The 16,508-nt window shown below is 38.2% G+C and overlaps 1 protein-coding gene across 1 annotated transcript in view; it reads right to left on the bottom strand.

The window, feature by feature from the left end:
- Fbxl13 (F-box and leucine rich repeat protein 13) overlaps nucleotides 1–16,508 on the bottom strand; it is a 195,523-nt gene that overhangs the window by 162,199 nt on the left and 16,816 nt on the right. Inside the window, exons 4-5 of the mRNA XM_060373954.1 lie at nucleotides 4,006–4,073; nucleotides 2,831–2,985 (exon numbers count right to left, since the gene is read on the bottom strand). Of these exons, the coding sequence (XP_060229937.1) occupies nucleotides 2,831–2,985; nucleotides 4,006–4,073 (223 nt within the window). The remainder of the gene's footprint in view (nucleotides 1–2,830; nucleotides 2,986–4,005; nucleotides 4,074–16,508) is intronic.

Raw genomic sequence — 16,508 nt, 5'->3', positions numbered from 1 at the left:
ACGACCACTCTTGCCCGGAGACTGTTGTGACAGCTAAGAAGTAAAAGCACAGTCACGATGCTTCATCTGCTGTGCTCTCACCAGCTCCCCTCCCTCCTGGTTCTTCTTCCTCTTAAGTAAGTCATCTGGGTTATCAGCAGGGCTCAGTGCCAGGGCTGAGTCCAACTCTCAGAGCAGCAAACAAATCCAGGTCTGCCCACATAAGGATGTCTTTTGAAAGACAAATTATCTTACAAACTTCAACATTTCCAGATGGATACACAAGACAGGGACTTAAAAACTAATGATTTCTGTAAGACAGTAATTTCTTCTATTCATTTTCAGTTAAATGCTTTTTACTTGAGTTGTTATCTACCAAAATTATGCTTTTATACATGCAAATCCTAACATTGATTTCAGTTTGTATCACTTAAATTCTAACAAGTATGAAGTTAAAACATCCTAAGAAGAATTAGCATATTATTTTTTCAAAACCTCATTTTATATCACTTAATAGTACTAGATTATATTTCTTCTAAACCAGCTTAGAATATTTCTTTAGAATATTTGAGACATTCCATAATACAATTATATAATAAAATATTTAAATACTGGAAATCTATGCTACTATTTCTTTATTTTAATGGTACTACTTTGAGAATCATAGTTTAGGCTTACTATTGGGAAGTTTTGACAATAATCAATCAAAATTTTAAGTTTTCATCATTGAGAGTTATGTGGAACAAATGTTTCCTGACTTCAGGGTAAAGAAAAGGGAACAGTCCTCATGAAGTGTCACCGTATAAATGGAACTTGGGTCTTTTTAAGAGATTACATAACTTGGGGGCTTTTGTTTTTATATATTAAATGTATGGGTGTTTTGCCTGCATGTATGTCTAAGCACCATGTGTATGCCTGGTACCCAAGGAAGTCACAAGAGGGCATCAGATCCCCTGGTCCTGAAGTTACAGACAGTTATGGGCTGCCGTGTGAGTGCTGGGAATTGATCCCCGATCCTCTGGAAGAGCAGCCCCGAAAGATGATGTAACGTTGGAGTGGCTTGATTTAGGTTACAAACGAGAATATAGATCATGTCAGCACAAATATAACATATACTTTATAAATATGTGATTGGTTGTTGTGAGTTAGGGAGGCCTAAGATGACACAGGGCATATATAAGGAGACGTGCTAGAAGGATGTGAACCACAGAAAAGAAACAGGAAAAAGGATGCAGCCATGGGAGACAAAGGCAAGAGGAGCAGGGTGTCGTGTGATTTCACCTGAATGAGAATGAGAGCTGCAGGAGAGAAAGGCAAAGTAGAGAAGAGAACCAAATGGAAAAGAATGGAACCAAAGAGAAGGGACGAGCAGAAGTAGGGAAAGGTCTGGGAAAAGAAAACTGACAAGAACGGGAGAGAGGTGCAAAGAGACAAGAAGAACCTCGAAGGGCAGAGGAGACAAGAAATTGGTATAGGACATCCTCACTCTCTCAGGAGCTGGCAGTTCATTCAGGACCCTGAAGAGTGTCATTTCCTACTATGACAACCCTGAGACATGCTGGCTAGCTAATCTAACCCTTAATTATGTTTCTGTTTAAACCGTCAGAGATACTTTGAAGCAGGGACAGACAGCAACGCTCTAAAGGAAATGATTTCCAGCTGGGTGTGGTGACTCACACCTGTAATCTCAGAACACCAGGGCTGAAACAGGAGGACTGTTTTGAGTTCAAGGCCATCTTAGGCTATACAGTAAGACCATTTGACAAGAGCAAGAGTGAGATCAACTGATATTTCCGGTTTGCCACCAGCTTTTCTGGTATAAGCATCCAGAAAGGCTGGGGTCTCTCTGGCCCTCCTAAGATCACACATGTGTTCTCCATGCGTCACAGTCAAGAAAACTGTTTTTATTTATGCTCCTTCACACGGACACCTAAAGAAAATATGTATACTTAAAAACTAACGATTTCTGTAAGACAGTAATTTCTTCTATTCATTTTCAGTTAAATGCTTTTTACTTGAGTTGTTATCTACCAAAATTATGCTTTTATACATGCAAATCCTAACACTGATTTCAGTTTGTATCACTTAAATTCTAACAAGTATGAAGTACAGAATACAGACTCTCTGTGTCAATTTTGGTTTCTAACAAGAATATACTATTAGCTCTGTATAATGCATAAGAGCTCAAAGTGGCTGGTCATGGTGGTACAAGCTTGTGATCTCAGCTACTGCGGGACCAGGGGAGAATGCAGGTTCAAGGCCCACCTGGGCAACTTAGCAAGACTCTGTCCCGAGTTAAAAAGGGAAAATAAAGCTGTAGATGTAGCTCTGCAGAAGAGTGCTTGCTTAGTATGTACAGGGCATTAGGCTCAGTACCACACCAAAGAGCTAACAGTAGATTGTGTGTGTGTGTGTGTGTGTGTGTGTGTGTGTATATATATATATATATGTACATATATATGTGTGTGTGTGTATGTGTGTATAATTTGATTTTAGCTGTGAATACTTTCCACCGCAATTAAATATTTTAAAATAAATCTAACAAAATCATTAGGTTTTGCTATCGTGTTTTGCTCTGTTTTGTTTCGTTTGTCTTTTCTTGTTTTGTTATGACCAGGTCTCATGCTGTAGCCCAGGCTGGACTTGAATTCACTGCTTCTGTCACAGTACTCTGAGTAGCGTTAGGCATGTGCCACCATGTCAAGCCTTTCACTAAGTACTCTTAATTGGTTCATTTAAAAACAGCTCTCTAAACATGAAAGTAACTCTCTCAGTATATGTTTAACTATTAGCTTGTTGATTCACTGCATAACTGAATACCAAAACTAATTGCTATGTTATGGACATTTACTTAAAATCTTTTCTCTATTGTCTTCCACGTAAGATAACCAGATGTTGAAAAAGAATCTTTCACATTTCAACTTGTGATGTACTATTGCTCTGTTCATTTTTTCGGCCATGATAGCCTCTTGATTTGCACGAGGCATTGTGACCTCTTTCCAACAACTGCAGGCAAAAGATACAGAAAAACATTATTTTCAAAATATGACTTTGAAGCTAGGGTGATATAGTAGTAAATAAATTAGGAAAAACAGGAAGTGAGATTCCTTTTTGTTAGGTCCCTATCTGCTTCAGCCCATGGCTGGTGTACCCTGCCCTCCACCTAGGGGCAGGGCTTCCCCTCTCCCAGAGTCCCTTCACCATATAATCCAGACATTTTGAATCCTCCCACCCTTTTGTCCCCTTGCCTCTTCTTCCTTCCTTCCCTCTGCGCACACTTCTCCCCTCTTTCTCTCTCCCTGCTCCTCCCTCTCCCACACTAGTCCTAATAAACCTACATTTAGATAATATAGCTTAACTTCACCATTAGCTCATTCCATTTTAATCAATCACTTTTATCCCCTCAAAATCACAGTACAAAAAGAAAAAAAAAAAAAACAAACGCAAACTGGGTTTATGTCTTGAAGAATTCCTGGTAGTTCCGGGGTTGGAGTAAGATGATATATGGCAGTTATATTTCTTTTTTAATAAAATAAACACATAGCGGGATAACATCACTACCATAACTTCAATTTATGCAGAGAAACACCTTTAATGATGAATCTAAAAATTTTTCAAAGGCCAGGCAGTGGTACAGGTCTTTAACCTAGTACTCAGGAGGCAGAGGCAGTCAGATCTCTGGGAGTTTGAGTTCACCCTGGTCTACACAATGAGCTTTAGGACAGCCAGGACTACATAGTGAAATCCTGTCTTGAAAAAATATACATACATACATATATACATAAACAAATAAATAAATAAGGAATTTAAGTTCCCAAACATATCCAACATATCCAGGGTTTTAGACAAGTTATATTTCTAGAGAAGAGGTATTTTAACTAAATATAAGCTCATCAAATATAAAAGAAGACAATTTTGCAAAGCCCTGGAAGCACAGATGTCCAACAGTGGCCTTTCCTCTGCATGGGTAATAGCAAGAATAATATAACAAAGAAAAACAAGTAAGACGGAAGGACATATTCTTACCTAAAATGGTTCTTTACTAAATTCCCAGTGTAAAATGTACATGCTTTCATCATCAGCTCTGGAGTTACCTAAAATAAATAAGCAATTGAACTCCACATTAGAAATAACTAGGACAAAGCTGCAGTGCTGGTACATACCGTTAGTCCCAGCACTGGGGAAGTAGAGGCGAGTGGATCTCTGTGAGTCTGAGGGCAGCCTGGACTTTGTAGAGAGTTCCAAGCCAGCCAGGCTACACTGGGAGAGGAAAAGAACTAGAATAGAGGCTGTCTCTGTAAGACTGACAAGAAAATGGGACAACAGCTACCTCTGGGGAAAGAAGGAGAGGAATTAACACTGTTGAGACCTGCTTTAGCCTTTAACATAACTACAGCCATTTTGTCTTTAGTCTCCATCTTGATCATGAGGTAAAATTAAATTCAAATTCTCAGACTCTGTCCACCAAATGTTATAAATAATGGTGACAACAAATAACCCTCTTTTTTTTTTAATTTTATCTTATGTGCATTATTGTGAAGATGCCAGATCCCTTGCAACTGGGGTTACAGACAGTTGTGAGCTGCTATGTGGGTGCTGGGAATTGAACTTGGGTCCTTTGAAAGAGCAGACAGTGCTCCTAACCACTGAGCCATCTCTCCAGCCCCCCCCCCATAACCCTTCTTCTAAAAGGTCAAATTAAGCTTATATTTTACATGACTTAGTGGTTTCATTATTCATGCCCTGTTATCTTTACCCTCTGAAAGGCACCTCCCACATCTATTTTACTGCATTTGGGACCCATCAGCTTAAAAGTCAGCTAATAACATTTTGTCTACTTAGCCAAAATGAACTTAAAATGTAATATGCTCTCTCCTTGCCTTCTGCACCTGGTTTTCCTATAAAAGGCCTACTTTACGAACAGGTTGGAAGTAGGAGAAAACAAGAATTAGGACATGAGCCTGCCATAGAGGACCTCTGAAAGACTCTACCGCAGTGTATCAAAGCAGATGCTGAGACTCATAACCAAACCTTGGACAGAGTGCAGGGAATCATATGAAAGAAGAGGGAGTTAGCAGGACCTGGAGAGGACAGGAGTGCCACAAGGACCAAATATATCTGGGCACAGGGGTCTTTTCTGAGACTGGCTCTCCAACCATGGACCATACATGGATATAACCTAGATCCCCTGCTCAGAGTAGCCCATAGCAGCTCAGTATCCAAGTGCGTTCCCTAATAAAGGAAACAGGAACTGTCTCTAACATGAACTCAGTGACTGGCTCTTTGACCTCTTCCTCCACCCCCAAGGGAGGAGCAGCCTTGCTAGGCCACAGAGGAGGACATTGCAGCCAGTCCTGATGAGACCTGATATACTAGAGTCAGATGGAAGGGGAGGAGGGCCCTCCTATCAGTGGACTTAGAGAGGGGCAAGAAGGAGATAAGGGAGGGAGGGAGGGAGGGTAGGATTCGGAGGAAATGAGGGAGGGGGCTACAGCTGGGATACAAAGTAAATAAACTATAATTAATATAAAATTTTTTAATTAAAAAATAATAATGGAAAAAAAAGAGCAGCTTTGCATCACAGTTTGGCTCCTAAGTCCACTCTGTGTCCCTGATCATGATCAATCTTTGGGTGTGCATTCAATAAACCATCCATATCTGACTGAGACTGGAGTCTGAGCAGTTTGTGAGGCTGTTCTTGAACTCTAACACCACCACCTCTATATTTAGAAATTGAATTACATATGTCTATCACCTATTTATATTTAAATCATATCTTTTTCATATATTTTTATAAATTATTTGAAAATTCCATATATACAGAACAATGCATTTTGATCACACCCACCCTCTATACCTACTAATTTCTCCCAGAATCACCTCCATAACTCCCTCCCAACTTCATGTATACCCCCTTTTATATACCACTGAATCCAACTTTGTGCTGCTCATATATGCATGGATGTAGAGCCAGCCACTAGACCATAGCCATTCTACCGGGAACCATATTGCTAAAAAAAAAAAAAAAACTAACTCCACCTCAGTGATGTAAAGTTGACTGGCTTGACCTTGCTCAGGTCTGATAACGGCAACCACAGCTACTGTGAGTTCATGAGTAGAGAAGACCTGTCTTGTCCAGGACCTACTGCTTCACCCTGGTCTTTCTCCACCTCTGGCTCTTCCAATCACCAGCACTCCTGCTGCTTCTCTGCAGTGTTCCCGGAGTAGAGTCACATCTTTGAATGATCTCATTACCTCCCACTAAGTTTTAAACATTTCAAGCTGAACAAGGATGGTATTGCTATTATCAGTTATGTTTATTTAATCACAAAATTGAGGATATGGTTCAGTTGTTAAGACTGCTGGATCAGCATGCACAAAGTCCTGGATTTTAACCCCAGTGATACATGCCTCAAACCCCTGATTCCCCTGGAAGCACATGCCTGTAATCCCAGCACTCAGGAAGTGAAGACAGAAGGATCAGAAATTGAAGATCATTCGTAGCTACATAGCGGGTTTAAAGCCATCCTAAGCTACCTGATACTTTGGCTCAAAAAGAAAAAAAAAAAAAAAGGAATTATACAGTTTGTTGGTCACTATCAGAACTGATTTTTGCTTGTCAGTGCTGCAAAATGTTATTCTCTCTTTACAAGAATCCTTCACCAAGCAGAACTAAGAAACTCACAAAAAAATAGAAATATAAACTATAGAATCTACTTAAAGAGATACACACTTAGCTGAGCACAGTAGTGTATGCCTGTGATCCCAGCATTTGGGAAGCCAGAGGCAGGTGGATCTCTGTGAGTTTGAGGCCAGCCTGGTCTACAAAGCATTTCCAGGACAGCCAAGTTTACACAGAGAAATCCTTTCTCAAAAAGCAACAACAACAAAAAGAAAAAAGAAAAACTTATCCCATGCAACTATTCACAATAAATGTGGGGACAGCGAGAGACAGCTTAGGCTGACTGTGCCCTCTGTATGTTCTTTGAGGAGTAAACATGTTAGTAACACATTTATTCTGTGCACATGGCTACCATTAAGGACCAAGAATGCCCCTTCTCCCTTTAGGCATGTGTATTTGAGTGTGGGGTGTGTGCTCAGTACCAATACAACGACTTTGTGCCAAAAAGTTCATGTGCATGTGACTTTAAATTTTGTAAACTTTGAACGAATGTAATATTTTTAAAAATCACAAAGGTCTTACATAATGGCAAATTTTGAAATAATGCAATGTCCCAGTAAAAAATTGTATTGAACAGCTTTTCTTTTCAGAACTGGGGAAAATGAATTGAAAGGGTTAGTTGAGTCCTTGCTACACACTGTTTCTACATTTACAGGTAAAGAAATGCCTCAGCATTCAAAGCCCAAACTTGACTTGCTAGAGGCCCACACGAGTGCCTCTGGTGAAAACTGTAATCACCTAGGACACCTTCAGCAAGTCAAGGAGCCCAGAGGATAAAGAGTCACATCAGCATCTTAAGGATTTGCAGATGTAGACACATGAAGCACCACCCAGGCCAGGTATCAGGCTCTCAGAAAGAGAACTGGGCTAGGACTCTCCATCAGAGGGCCTCTCAGGCTCATGACACACAGAAACAACAGCAAGGTGCAGCCACATCTTTGAAACAGAACACAAAGCTGAAAATCTAACCCTTTAATGTCATGGCAGGATTTGAAGGGTTGGATTTTTTTTTATCATCAGTCATTCATCTTCTACAACTTGCTAAAAGGCCCCTTTGTTGGTACAATGTTCTTGTACAATGTATACAACTTATGCTTGTTCATTAAAATGCTGATTTATCTACCTCACTATCTGGTTTCAATCTGGACATTGCATTGTGATGCTTATTCTAAACATCACCTGTCTCGAGTTTGTGTAAACATGCCACCATTTGTTCTCTGTATTGTCAATAAACCATCCAGCCAATGCTGAGCAATGGAGAGAATAGGGTGGGACACCCTACTCTGGAGGGAGGAGAGAGAAGAGTGGGAGGAAACACCAGGAAGAGAGATCTGAGGGGAGAGGAGCTGGAAACACCAGGAGAGATGAACCGGACATAAAATATGACTAAAAAGCAAGTGTAATGTGGGAAATCTGAGTGGGAGAAAGCTATGCGGGTTTGGAGGTTTAGGGTGGAGTAATTATTGCCCAGAATTGTGCTCTATGTTAATGAAATAAATCCTAGTCTCTTTGTGGTGATTTGGTTATACAGTTGGTTTAGGAATAACCACTGTTTAACTAAAAGTTAAATCAATAATAAATATTAAAAATCAACAACAACCCTTGATAACTGAAGGGCTCTGTGCATGAAAAAATGCTTATTGTTACTTGTTTTTTTTTAATGTTCTTCTTAATAAACACATTTAAAGAAATACAACTACAGAAAAATTTTTATAAACATGTAGGTGTTTACTAGTAACTTTATTAAGCAATGCCACTGAAACAATTTAGACTAATTATAAATATTATTTTTGAGGAAGAGCCTTGCTATATAGATCAGGCTGATGTGGTAGTCTGCCTCCAACTCATAAGTGCTGGTAAAGGTATGCTTTACATTCAGATGCCATAAATAACAGGAAATAGCACTCACAAGTACCGCATGATTGCTAATATCCTTCTATGTTACATTTAAATTTACTGAAAATAGCATTAATCTAATTCAAATCATTATTTTCATGCTTTGTTTCAGATTATAGAAACATGGGGGAGTGGAGTGTGTGGCGGGGTGTGGTCAGAATCTGTCAAAGTAATTCCAAGTTACAGGTGGAAAGTGCAAACACACCATGTATCTGTAACCTGAAAGGCAGGGGTGTGGTGAAATAGGACAGCACAAAAATCAGAAAGCAGACAAAGACTGGGATGAGAGCTTCTTATCAGGTAAATTGCTTTTACGTTACATACAAATTTTATTAAATAAAGCATACAGGATGTGAGAGACAATAAAACAGACTTCTTGGCTGACACTCTCTTCTATGGTTTTAAGATAGAAATAAAGGAAAAAATAGAAATTATGACTATGGTTACATTCATAATCCTCATTTTAACTTTAATAACTGGATTGGCCTTTTCTGTCTTCTCAAAGACAAAGGCTTAGAAAAGATACTGGAACAACACAAAGAACAACTAGAACAACATAAACAAACACAAAACAAAATAAAAATTGGAAGCAAGTTATAAAACAAGAGATCCAAAAACTTACAGAAGAGGCTTAACAGGGAGGTAGGACAGAGACATCAGGAAAGACACTGGAACAACTAAATATAAATAAAAAAGAAATTAAAGGTTGGAAACAAGGCATAAAACAAGAGATCCAAGAACTTAGTGAACAGAATAAACAACAGAGGGATAGGTATGAAATATGGGAACAGACCTTAAGAGAAGAGCTTAGAATATTAAGTAAAGAAAATACTCAGGCAGAGACAAAAGATAAAAATAAAGAAAGCCAACCAAAGGTTGTTGTACCTAGTTAGGATACAACAGAGACCAACAGACAACAATCATTCACAGGATTGTCTAGAAGTTGAATGGCAACTGGCGGAAGTGTTAGATTTGAGAAGATTCACGGAAAGTGTCACCAATTTTAGAATGCATTCACCATTTGTAAAACAAATGCTGACTTACCGGTCAATCAAAAGTACAGTAATCCCAAAAGACTGGGAGGATATGGCAACAGCAATATTAGAACCTGGGCCATATTTACAATGGATTTCATGGTGGAAAGAAGAGGCTAGGCAGATAGCACACAAAAATAGAGCCAGAGGTAAAGCTGTTTTTAAGGATGAGCTGCTAGGTGATGATCAATATACTGACATAGAGACGCGAGTTGTACATAGTGAAGAAACCTTAACATTATGTAGCATAGCAGCTTTAAATGCGTGGCACAAGGTTGAGGAAACAGAAAAACAAAACAAAAAACAACAACAACAAAAACTTGAGCCATTTTCTCATATAATGCACGGTCAAAAAGAAACATTTACTGACTTTTGTAAGTCAGTAAATTGACCTTAGCTGTGGATAGAAGTATATCAGATCCACTAGCTAGAAAGGCACTGATAGAATCTTTAGCTTTCGAAAATGCTAATGCTGAGTGCAAAGAGGCTATTAAAAGCAAGATAAGCATTGATAGATGAATATATTAGAGATATGGTTGACATCAGACCTCATTTGCCTAATATGGCCTTAGTAGGAGAAGCCACCACTAAAGACTTTGAGAAATGTTTTAATTGGATGGACAAGGTTGCTGCAAAAAGAACTACAAGAAAACCAAACTAATTACAAAAGGGAGCCTATGCCTTCTGGAATATGAAAAAAAAAAAATCAGACAATGGAGAAGTGTATGTAGAGCAAAAACAGATAAATGGTTAACCTGTTACTGAAAACACCCAGGGGCCCTCTCACAGACCCCCAATATAAAACAGGGAGAATACTCTTCCACAAGACAATTAAACACCATTGCTCTGAAGACAGACATTAAAAAAACAGATATCAAGGTCAGCGTGAGTTCTATAGATAAAGAAAAAAAAACAGTAGGAGCTAAAAAACAAATATTTTGGCAAATTTCTATAGATGATCAAAGGTTAAAATTAAAGATACTTATGAATAATACTGAATTTAAGGCATGGTAGATACTGGAGTTTAAGTCACAACTATCTCTCCTAAATCCTTACCTCCAGACTGGCCATTTCAAAAGGAAGATACCCAGTTTCAGAAAGTTGGAACTTTATCTCAGATAAAACAAAGTGTCAGATAGATGGCTTAAATGTACAGGGCCAGAGGTGAAATAGGAAAATTAAGGTCATACATGACTGATATAGCCATAAACTTATGGCGAAGAGATCTGTTGCAACAATGGAAAGCCCAGATTAAAATCCTGCCAATTTCAGAGACAAGCCAGGTGATACTTCTGGTTAAGAAATTAAAATTATTTTAAAATGTCATAAAAAACAGTCATAGACTGTACAAGTTGTCTATAAATAAGATACAACAGTGGCCAACTCTTCAACTTTTTGTCAGGAAACCACTGGTGATAAAGCACCTGCAGCCTTACCACTAAGGTGATTGACTGATCAAACTATTTGGATTAAATAATGATCTATGACTAAATAAAAATTACAGGCACTAGAACAGCTAGTCCAAAAACAGCTGGAGGCTCAACATAAAGAGGAGTCCAACAGCCCTTGGAATTCTCCTGTATCTGTCATCAAAAGGAAATCTGGCAAACAAAGAATGTTAGCAGATCTCAGAGCAATTAATAAAATTGTTCAGCCAATGGAATCTTTACAATTGGAATCCCATTGCCTTACTTGTTAAAGAATGGCCTATTATAGTGATTGATTTAAAGAATTTTTTTTCACAGAAAGACACTATCCAAATCAACAAAATCAGAAATAAAAGGGGAGATATAACAACAGACACTAAGGAAATCCAAACAATCATTACATCTTACTTCAAAAGCCTATCAGCCACAAAATTTGAAAATCTAAATGAAATGGACAATTTTCTTGATCGGTTCCACTTACCAAAGCTGAACAAACACCAGGTAAATCAATTAAATAGTCCTATATCCCCTAAGGAACTAGAAGCTGTCATCAAAAGTCTCCAATCCACAAACAAGCCCAGGGCCAGATGGTTTCAGTGGAGAATTCTACCACACCTTCAAAGCAGAGGGTGGAGGAAGGGAGGGATTGGGACAGGAGGAGGGAGGGATCCAGAGGGGGGATACAAAGTGAATAAAGTGTAATTAATAAAGATTTTTTTTAAAAAAAAAAGAAGAGCTAACAACAAAAGTTTTCAAACTATTCCACAAAACAGAAACAGAAGGAATATTATCAAACTCATTCTATAAAGCCACAGTCACCTTGGTACCTAAACCTTACAAAGACCCAAAAAAGAGAGAGAATTTCAGGCCAATCTCCCTTATGAACATTGAGGCAAAAATACTCAACAAAATAATATCAAACTGAATCCAAGAATACATCAAAAATATCATCCACTATGACCAAGTAGGCTTCATCCCAGGCATGCAGGGGTGGTTCAATATACATAAATCCATCAATGTAATCCACCATATAAACAAACTGAAAGAACAAAAACACATGATAATCTCCTTAGATGCTGCTGAAAAAGCATTTGACAAAATCCAACACAAATTTACATTTAAAGTCCTGGAGACATAAGGGAAACAAGGCACTTACCTAAACATAGGAAGGCAATATATAGCAAGCCTATAGTCAACATCAAACTAGATGAAGAGAAACTTAAAGCAATCCCACTGAAATCAGGGACAAGACAAGGCTGCCCATTCTCTACATATCTCTTCAGCATAGTTCTTGAAGTCCTTGCTAGAGCGATAAGACAATTAGAGGAGATCAAGGGGATTCAGTTTGGAAAGAAAGAAATCAAAGTATCACTATTTGCAGATGATATGATAGTATACATGACTGACCACCAAAATTCTACCAGGGAACTCCTACAGCTGATAAACACCGTCAGCAAAGTGGCCAGATACATATTAACTCAAAAAAAAAAAAAAATCGGTAGCCATCCTGTATACAAAAGACAAAGGGACTGAGAAAGAAATTAGAGAAACAACAACCTTCACAATAGCCACAAAGGACATAAAGTACTTTGGTGTGACTCTAACCAAGCAAGTCAAAGACTTGTATGAAAAAAAACTTCCAGTCTCTGAAGAAAGAAAGAAGAAGATATCAGAAGATGGAAAGATCACCTAAGCTCATGGCTTGGCAGGATTAATATAGTAAAAATGGCCATCTTATCAAAAGCAATCTAGAGATTCAATGCAATTCCCATCAAATTACCAACACAATTCTTTACAGACCTTGAATGAAAAATGTTCAAAGACATATGGAATAACAAGAAACCCAGAATTGCTAAAACAATCTTCTATAATAAAAGATCTTCTGGAGGTATCTCCATCCCTGATCTCAAGCTCTACTATAGAACAACAGTAATAAAAAAAAAAACTGCATGGTACTAGCATATAACCCAGCTGGTGGATCAATGGAGTTGAATAGCACACCCTGAAATAAACCCACACACTTATGGACACCTGATTTTTGACAAAGATGCCAAAACCATACAATGGAAAAAAAGATAGCATCTTCAACAAATGGTGCTGGTCTACTGGATGTCTACATGTAGAAAAATGCAAATAGATCCATACTTATCACCCTGCACAAAACTAAAGTCCAAGTGGATCAAATACCTCAATATAAAACCAGACACACTAAATCTGTTAGAAGAAAAAGTGGGGAAGAGCCTTGAACTCATTGGCACAAGGAAACAACTTCCTGAACAGAACACCAATAGCACAGGCTCTAAGATCAACAATTAATAAATGAGACCTCATGAAACTGAAAAGCTTAAGCAAAGGACACTGTCATAAGAACAAAATGACAGCCTATAGATTGGGAAAGGATCTTCACCAACCCTATGTCTGACATAGGGCTAATATCCAGAATATATAAAGAACTCAAGAAGTTAAACAGCAACAAATGTAGTAATCCAATTTAAAAATGGGGTACAGAGCTAAACAGAGAATTCTCAATAGAGGAATATCAAATGGCAGAGAAACACTTAAAGAAATGCTCAACATCCTTAGTCATCAGGAAAATGTAAATCAAAACAACCCTGAGATTTCACCTTACACCTATCAGAATGGCTAAGATCAAAAACTCAAGTGACAACACATATTGGAGTGGTGGTGGAGGAAGGGGAACGTAAATTCATACAACCATTTTGGAAATCTGCTGCTTTCTCAGACAATTAGAAATAGTGCTACCACGAGATCTAGCTGTACCCCTCCTAGGCATATATACAAAAGATGCTCAAGTACACAACAAGGACATTTGCTCAACCATGTTTGTAGCGGCTTTATTTATAATAACCAGAAGCTGGAAACTACCCAGATGTCCCTCAATTGAGGAACAGATACAGAAGTTGTAGTACATTTACACAATGGAATACTACTCAGCAATTAAAAACAAGGAAATTATGACAATTGCAGGAAAATGGTGGGACCTAGAAAAGATCATCCTGAGTGAGGTATCCCAGAAGCAGAAAGACATACATGGTATAAACTCACTTATAAATGGATATTAGACATATACTATAGGATAAACATACTAAAATCTGTACACCTAAAGAAGCTAAGCAAAAAGGAGGACCCTGGGTAAGATGATCAGTCCTCATTCAGAGAGGCAAACAGGATGGACATTGGAAGAGGGAGAAAACAGGTAACAGGACAGGAGCCTACCACAGAGGGCATCTGAAAGACTCTATCCAGCAGTGTATCAAAGCAGATGCTGAGACTCATAGCTAAACTTTGGGCAGAGTGCAGGGAATCTTATGAAAGAAGGGGGAGATAGAAAAAGACTCGGAGGGGATAGGATCTCTACAAGGAGACCAACAGAATCAAAAAATATGGGCCCAGGGTTTTGTTTTTTTTTTTTTTTTTTTTTTTTTCTGAGACTGATACTCCAACCAAGGAACATTCATGGAGATAACCTAGAACCGTATAGCCCATGGCAGTTCAGTGCCCAAGAGGGCTCCCTAGTGAGGGGAACAGGAACTGTCTCTAACATGAACTTAGTAGCTAGCTCTTTGATCACCTCCCCATGAGGGAGTAGCAGGCTTATCAGGCTACAGAGGAAGACAATGCAGCCAGTCTTGATGAGTCCTGATAGACTAGGGTCAGACAGAAGAAGAGGACCTCCCCTATCAGTGGACTGGAGAAGGGGCATGGGAGGAGAAGAGGGTAGGTGGGATTGGGAGTGGACGAAGGGGGCTACAGCAGGGATATAAAGTGAATACATTGTAATTAATAAAAAATGAATAAATTTTTAAAAATTTAAAAAAGAGCAAAAGAAAGAAAAAAATAATTACTTTTTCACAAGTCTTTTACGTGAACATGATAGGGAGAGGTTTGCTTTCTCAATACCTACCTTTAATAGAAGCTGCCCAATAAAGAGATTATCACTGGAAAATTTTACCACAAGGAATGTTAAACAGTTCTACCTTGAGCCAATATTTTGTGCAACAGCCATTGGAGACAATTCATAAGAAATTTCCTCAATCCATAATTTACCATTATATGAATGATATCTTATTGTCTGATTCAGATACAAGTACATTAGAAAGAAATCGATGAAATAAGTAGAACTTTGCCTTTTGAGGGAATTAGAGATTTCTTCCAAAAAAAATACAAAGTGGAGATTCTATTAATTATCTAAGGATACAAAACAGGTCTATGGAAAATCAGACCACAAAAGGTACAAATCAGGAGAAACCAATTAAGGACTCTTAATGATTTCCAAAAATTTCTGGGAGATATTAACTGGCTAAAGCCTACTATTGGTTTACTCAAGAGCTAAGTAACTTATTCCAAACCTTAAAAAAGGTGATAAGGACTTAAATATTCCAAGCAAATTATCAGCTGAATCCGAAAAGGAATTGGCTCTAGTAGAAAGGAAGTTACAAGATGTGTGTATAGACCGGCTTGACCCAAAATAGGTCTGTGTTTTGGTTATCTTGCCTTCTATTCATTCTCCCACAGGATTTCTTATGCAGAGGGAAGGTTATATCTTAGAATGGATATTTTTACCAAACAAACAAAGTAAAGAATGTAAAACCTACCTAGGAGACATTTCTGAATTGACTGTGAAGGGAAAAATGAGACTTCGCCGATTAGCTGAAATAGATCCAACTGAGACTAGTGCTGTTTGCTTCATTATGGGCAGACGGTGAACACTGGCAGAGAGCTTGCAGTGATTTTTTTTTTTGGGGGGGGGGAGAAATTAATACCAGATACCCAAAAGGCAAATGACTTCAGTTCATAAAAAGAAATAATTGGAATGTCCCTCATGTAGTAAAAAGGATTCCAATTTCTGGAGCTCCAATATTTTACACTGATGTAAATAAATCAGGAAGGGTAGGCTGTAAGTCAGAAAATGTATGTAAGGTGGCTGAGATTACTTATCATTCAGTTCAAAAATCAGAATTATATGAATTCTGATGATGTTATCAGATATTCAAAAATCTTTTAATATACTAACTGACTCTCAATATGCAGAGAGAGCTGTTTTGCACATAGAAACTGCTGATCTGATTCAGGATGATTCTGAACTAACCTCACTGTTTATTCAATTACAACAAATGATCAGAAATAGAAATTGTCTGTTGTATATAACCCATATAAGATACCATACGAGTCTTCCAGCCCCTCTATCACAAGGTAATGATGAAATCAATCAGATATTAATGGAAAGTGTGTTAGAGGCTTCAGAATTTCATTAAAAACATCATGTTAGCAGGAAAGGTTTAATGAAGGAATTTTCTATCACTTGACAACAAGCCAAGGGAACTGTGAGACCAATGTCCTACTTGTCCCTTATATAACCAAACTCCATGACCTATAGAAAATAACCCTAAAGGTAAAGAAATGAAATTTGGCAAATGGATGTGTTTAGTTTTACAGAGTTTGGTAAACTGAAATGTGAGCACCATACTG

Source organism: Meriones unguiculatus, chromosome 21, assembly GCF_030254825.1.
Source record: "Meriones unguiculatus strain TT.TT164.6M chromosome 21, Bangor_MerUng_6.1, whole genome shotgun sequence".
Classification (NCBI taxonomy): domain Eukaryota; kingdom Metazoa; phylum Chordata; class Mammalia; order Rodentia; family Muridae; genus Meriones; species Meriones unguiculatus.
Note: the sequence above shows the minus strand (reverse complement) of the source record. Positions and strands in the feature narration are given on the sequence as shown.